Source organism: Austrofundulus limnaeus, unplaced genomic scaffold (assembly GCF_001266775.1).
Source record: "Austrofundulus limnaeus strain Quisiro unplaced genomic scaffold, Austrofundulus_limnaeus-1.0 Scaffold23, whole genome shotgun sequence".
In the NCBI taxonomy this organism is placed as follows: domain Eukaryota; kingdom Metazoa; phylum Chordata; class Actinopteri; order Cyprinodontiformes; family Rivulidae; genus Austrofundulus; species Austrofundulus limnaeus.
This window is the reverse complement of record NW_013952425.1, coordinates 2,627,224-2,632,177: the sequence shown is the minus strand read 5'-3', so window position 1 is coordinate 2,632,177 and position 4,954 is coordinate 2,627,224. Positions and strand designations below refer to the sequence as shown.

General features: G+C 38.7%; 2 protein-coding genes across 4 annotated transcripts in view; one reads left to right on the top strand and one right to left on the bottom strand.

The window, feature by feature from the left end:
* Positions 1-2,926, top strand: part of plin2 (perilipin 2) — a 5,612-nt gene extending 2,686 nt beyond the window's left edge. The window contains exons 6-8 of the mRNA XM_014004387.1: positions 330-505; positions 583-696; positions 2,318-2,926. Coding sequence (XP_013859841.1) covers positions 330-505; positions 583-696; positions 2,318-2,725 — 698 coding nt within the window. The 3' untranslated portion in view covers positions 2,726-2,926. The remainder of the gene's footprint in view (positions 1-329; positions 506-582; positions 697-2,317) is intronic.
* cdca9 (cell division cycle associated 9) overlaps positions 2,870-4,954 on the bottom strand; it is a 10,923-nt gene continuing 8,838 nt past the window's right edge. For all 3 annotated transcript variants that reach the window (XM_014004390.1, XM_014004388.1, XM_014004389.1), the window contains 2 exons: positions 3,305-3,391; positions 2,870-3,215 (listed from right to left, as the gene is read on the bottom strand). In XM_014004390.1, the coding sequence (XP_013859844.1) occupies positions 3,171-3,215; positions 3,305-3,391 (132 nt within the window). In that variant the 3' untranslated portion in view covers positions 2,870-3,170. The remainder of the gene's footprint in view (positions 3,216-3,304; positions 3,392-4,954) is intronic.

The following is a 4,954-nucleotide window of genomic DNA, read 5'->3' as shown; positions in this document are numbered from 1 at the left end:
AGGGTTTGTGGTCAGGGTTAGGCTGTAGAAATGTAATGGAAGTCAATGGAATGTCCCCAGTTGGATAGCTGTGCAAACTTGTGTGTGTGTTGTTGTTGTTGTTTCTCAGAAATCAGGACTTATCCGATTATGGATTTTTAGAATCTGAATTCACATTAGCAGCTTGTTTGTTCCTGCTCACACAAAGAGCTGCAGTTCAGACTTCTCCCACATTTGGGGAAAAGAAAACAGTTTCTCACGTTATTATTAAAAGCTTGTCAAGTTTTCACAACTAGATTTATCAAAGTTTGGGAAAAKAGGGTTTTATTTGGTGCTTGATCTTGTGACAGAGCCGGAGGAGAAAGATGAGGGAGGCTCTGGCRAGCAGCAGAGCTACTACGTGCGTCTGGGCTGCCTCTCCGCCAAGCTGCGCAGGAGAGCGTACACCCGGGCCGTGGCCAGGATACGAGCCGGCAAACAGCGCAGCCTGGGCCTGATTTCTGAGCTCAACTCCACCGTTGACCTGGTGGGTCCCTCACATCAACACCTCATCATTTACTGCCTCGGGATACAAACAACTAATAAAAATCATATTTTCTTTAGATTGAATTCAGCAGGAAGAACATCAACAGTGCCAACCAGATGGTGAACAAGCAGCTGACCTCACTGGTGTCGTGGAAGTCCAGTCCGACTCAGCAGAACGGTCACCAAGCAGAGGTAAACGTCACGTAGAAATCAACCAGCCAATAGGAAGCCAGTGTGTCCTGAGCCTGGTGAGATGAGACAAAAGGACAAAAACACAGGGAGGCAGGGGGTCACACAGGTCACAAGAGGTCAACTGTCCAGAGTCCAGGCAGTTTCTGGAGTCATTTGGGACAAAAAGAGYGACAGCGAGGGGCAAAGAAAATTTATTTCTGGCCTAAATAAAACGCTCCGTGTACTTTTATGGTAGTTTGTTTTTCRTTTAAATAGGGATGCACCGATATGAAAATTTCAGCCGATATCAATATCCAATATAATTATTGCTGTTATGGTCAATAACCGATATTACACAAACACACAAATTATATTATACATATACACACAAACACACTTGGGTCTTTTTTTGATGCCATAAATAAACAACCAGACCTCGGACAWGGCTCCCTACAGTTATTCCTGTCTGTGCAGCATCAATATCACTATCATGATCAAACAGATGCTGCTCAACCAAACATCTCCCCTCCTAAAYCAGAAACACAAGCTAAAAAGTGTAAAATCAATATCAGGCGTTAATATCGGTGCAGTTTTACATATCGGACCGATACCTATATTCTAAAAAATGACCAATATCGATATTAATACAGATATCGTGCACCCCTAATTTTAAAATCAGATATTGAAAAACAGTYATATYTGTATTTTATACTCTTAAAAACAGGAAAACAGCCCGTGTTTTTATTTCTGACAAAAACACGGGCCATTTTTTTAGGTTTTCGGAGTATGAAATGAAAAAAATAAAATGTTTTTAAAATGAAAAACAAATGAGCAAAAGGTGTACGGACTTTGAACACTTCTTTACATTTGAACAAGTAAAAGAAAAGCAACATTATAAACATTTCTATTGTTTGTTTATTAAGATCTCCAATTAGCTGCAGTAAAACTACAGCTATTCTCAACGATGGTCCAATAAAATTATATTTACAATAAAAAGAAAATAAAAATTTCTTAGTCAAAACAAAACATATCTTTACACATTTTTAGAGATGCTTGATACTTTTTGCCGATATTGTTCAACACTTAATTTCTGATTCTGATATTAACAGATATTACAAACCGATGTTAAGGTGACATCATATATCTTCTGTCAGGGACATTATGCTTTTTGATACCACACTGGATGCACTCCATAAGGAAACATTTTAAAATAAAAACCATTTAACTGATGTTAGGGAAAAAGTACCTTATTTATTTTTAATATTTTGTCCCAAACGATAGTTTGGATCACGCTCTCCCTGAGTTAATCCAGTTTGATGATGTCATCAATCGCACACCGGTGAACCTGTCTGGACCACAAACATTTATTAACACCTTTTGATCAACAAATCCAGGTGTTAATTTATCGGGTTTTTGTTATCAGAAGAAAAACAGATGATATGTAGAGATTTTACATTTTTATGCTAATATCTTACCGATAATATATGTAGGCCGATATTATCGGACATCCCTACACATTTTCATATACACACTCAACACACACCAGCACCATATACATTACATACACACACATACTTCAGTTATTTAGATAAATATTTACTATGAAATGAGGTCTGAAAACAGTTTGTTTCGTCTGTTTCAGGTAATCGAGTCTCGCACCTTAGCTCTGGCTCGTTCCCTCACCCAGCAGCTGCAGACCACCTGCCTGGTCCTGGTCTCGGGCCTGCAGGGAATCCCCGGCCACGTCCAGCAGGAGGCGCTGTCCCTCAGCCGCTTGGCAGCGCAGACGTACGCCAGCTTCAGCCGGGCCGAGGTGCTGGGAGACGTGCCGGACGGCGCGTTGACCGCCAGCAGGGTCCGGCTGGGCAGGATGAAGGACTCTCTGGACAGGGTCATGGACTACCTGGTCAACAACACGCCGCTCAACTGGCTGGTGGGTCCGTTCTACCCGCGCATGGTGCCGTCAGACTCTGCGCTGGCTCTGCTGCACCCTGAGGAGCCCGTGGAGATGGAGTCTCTGTGCTCCCAGAAGCAGCAGAGTCTGGATTAAAGACGTTTATTTTCTGACTAATTTCACTTTAATCCTGTTAAATGATTTATTATCAAACATGTCTTCATTTGTGCTAAAGTTACTTCTTTTTTTTTTGCTTTTAATGACATTTATAAAAGGTAATGAGGCCAACTCTTATCTGTCTTCTTTATAAAGTTTATTGAAACCATCAATGAAATTATTAAAAAACTTTGTGACCAACATGTTTCATAACTAAATCTGAATCAAGACTTCCGTTTTTACATAAACTAACATAGGCAAGTACGAYTCAAAACACATCACATGTTCAGAAACTTCATTTTATGTTAAAACTGAATACTTAATGGTGATTATACTGCAAGCTTTACTACTCTAAAAACACTAGTTTTTACTATAACAAGTTCATAATATTTAAGCATCTAATATGTATTCTGTCCAACGGGAGGATCAATATGGAGATCTTGTCTCATCGCTGGCAGCGACTCTGTTGTGTCAGATAATCCATCAGTCTCTGCAAAGTGAAAAAAACATTAATAATACATTTAATTTTTTATTAAGTTCTTGAGTCAAACAGTGTTAAAACAAGATGAGCTCAGTTACCGAAAGCTTCTGAATTTGGCACAAAGCAACGTCGTCGAGCAAGTCCAAGTTAATGTCGTCCTTCGTCTCCTCGGAAAAACTGACCGTCTACAGATCACCAGAAATATTTAAAATCCACACCAGCTTTACTTTAGAAAGTACTACAAAACAAAACGACTTAAGGGCCGTACTAAAGAATAAATAATGTCTTTCATTCAGGGGCGGAGCTAGACCTTTTTGCATGGGGTGGCACATACAAATCAAAATAAGCACTCCGAGTTTAGAAATTCAAGAWGGCCGCTGCAGCTAATTCTAAAAACCTTTAATTCAGCTTTTTTTAAAATACACAGAGCCGAAGTTTTGTTTGATCATAGCTAAGAACGATCCTAACAAAAACAAAGCTGAAGATTAGCATTAGAAGTAGCCGAAAATAATTTTTACTCAACTCATGCTGATCAAACATTCAAGATGGCCGCCACGGCTAATCTTTAAAAGGCCAGAATTATGTGAGACGAAATTTGTTGTGGTTTTGTTTGTTGTGATTTGTTTAGATCGATCACACGCCTRCTGCCAATGCTAATACCATATTAAGCTAACCTCTAACGAGAATGCTAATAAGTGACCCAAATTTTACATCACAGTATTTTCAACAAATATCAGATTATTTGACTTGTTTCTCTTTTCACCACAGCTCAGGTGATGTTAAAATGTACACGTTCATTTTAAACAACGTAACTTGTTCAAGCTATTTTAACTGGTAGGTTAGTATTTGGAAAATTCATATAATAATGAAAACAAAAAATGTTTTTTGGTATGAACTGCCCAGATCTAATACTAATTTTTCCAAAGATTTATACCTCAACCATTTTAAAACATACACAGCTAAATTATCTATCTTTAACGTAATATAAATCCAAGATCCCCACACACTTGTCAATTTTTTGGGGGGGTGGCACTGGGAAGGGGTTTTCTTCAGACTCAGCATAGTTGTTTCCCCGAGCGTAAACACTGATAGGCTACTTGTATTTGCTCTGTTTTTCTGTAACTCTGAAGTGACCGGTTCATCGAGTTCTTCAGTTCAGAAAGCTCTGCCTGATTCTCTCTGTGAAAAACAACTTCATATTTGGTCCCGGATCAATAAAACATTTTTCAATAGAATTGAATTTTTCAAAAAAGTTGTTTTTCCCTCTTTTGTTTTTCTTTCACATTTGACTTTAACTACTTTCACATTAATTTTAGCAAACAAAACTAATTGTTTTTTTTTTCAATCCAATCGCAATGTACCATTAACATCAAACATTTAGTTCTCCCTATTTCTAAATATCCCCCCTCCAAAAAAAATATCCGCTACAGACTGATGTTGCTCTTATTTTTGAAATATAACCAGGAGTTTTTTAAGAGAAGCAGAAATAATGAAGATGCTGGGCCCGACAATGGCGGCATCTTCATTAGAACATATTAAATATAATCTGCCGGCCGTTATTATTCCCAAGTCTTCTGAAGACCTCGGTAACAACAGCAAGTTCMTGAACSTAAATAAAAGAAGGTTTGATGCTAGAAAAGTAGGCTAACGATATGAAGAAACACCTAATCCAGGGGTGGGCAATCCTGGTCCTGGAGGGCCGCAGCCCTGCATGTTTTACTTGCTTCTCTGCTCCAACACACCTGATA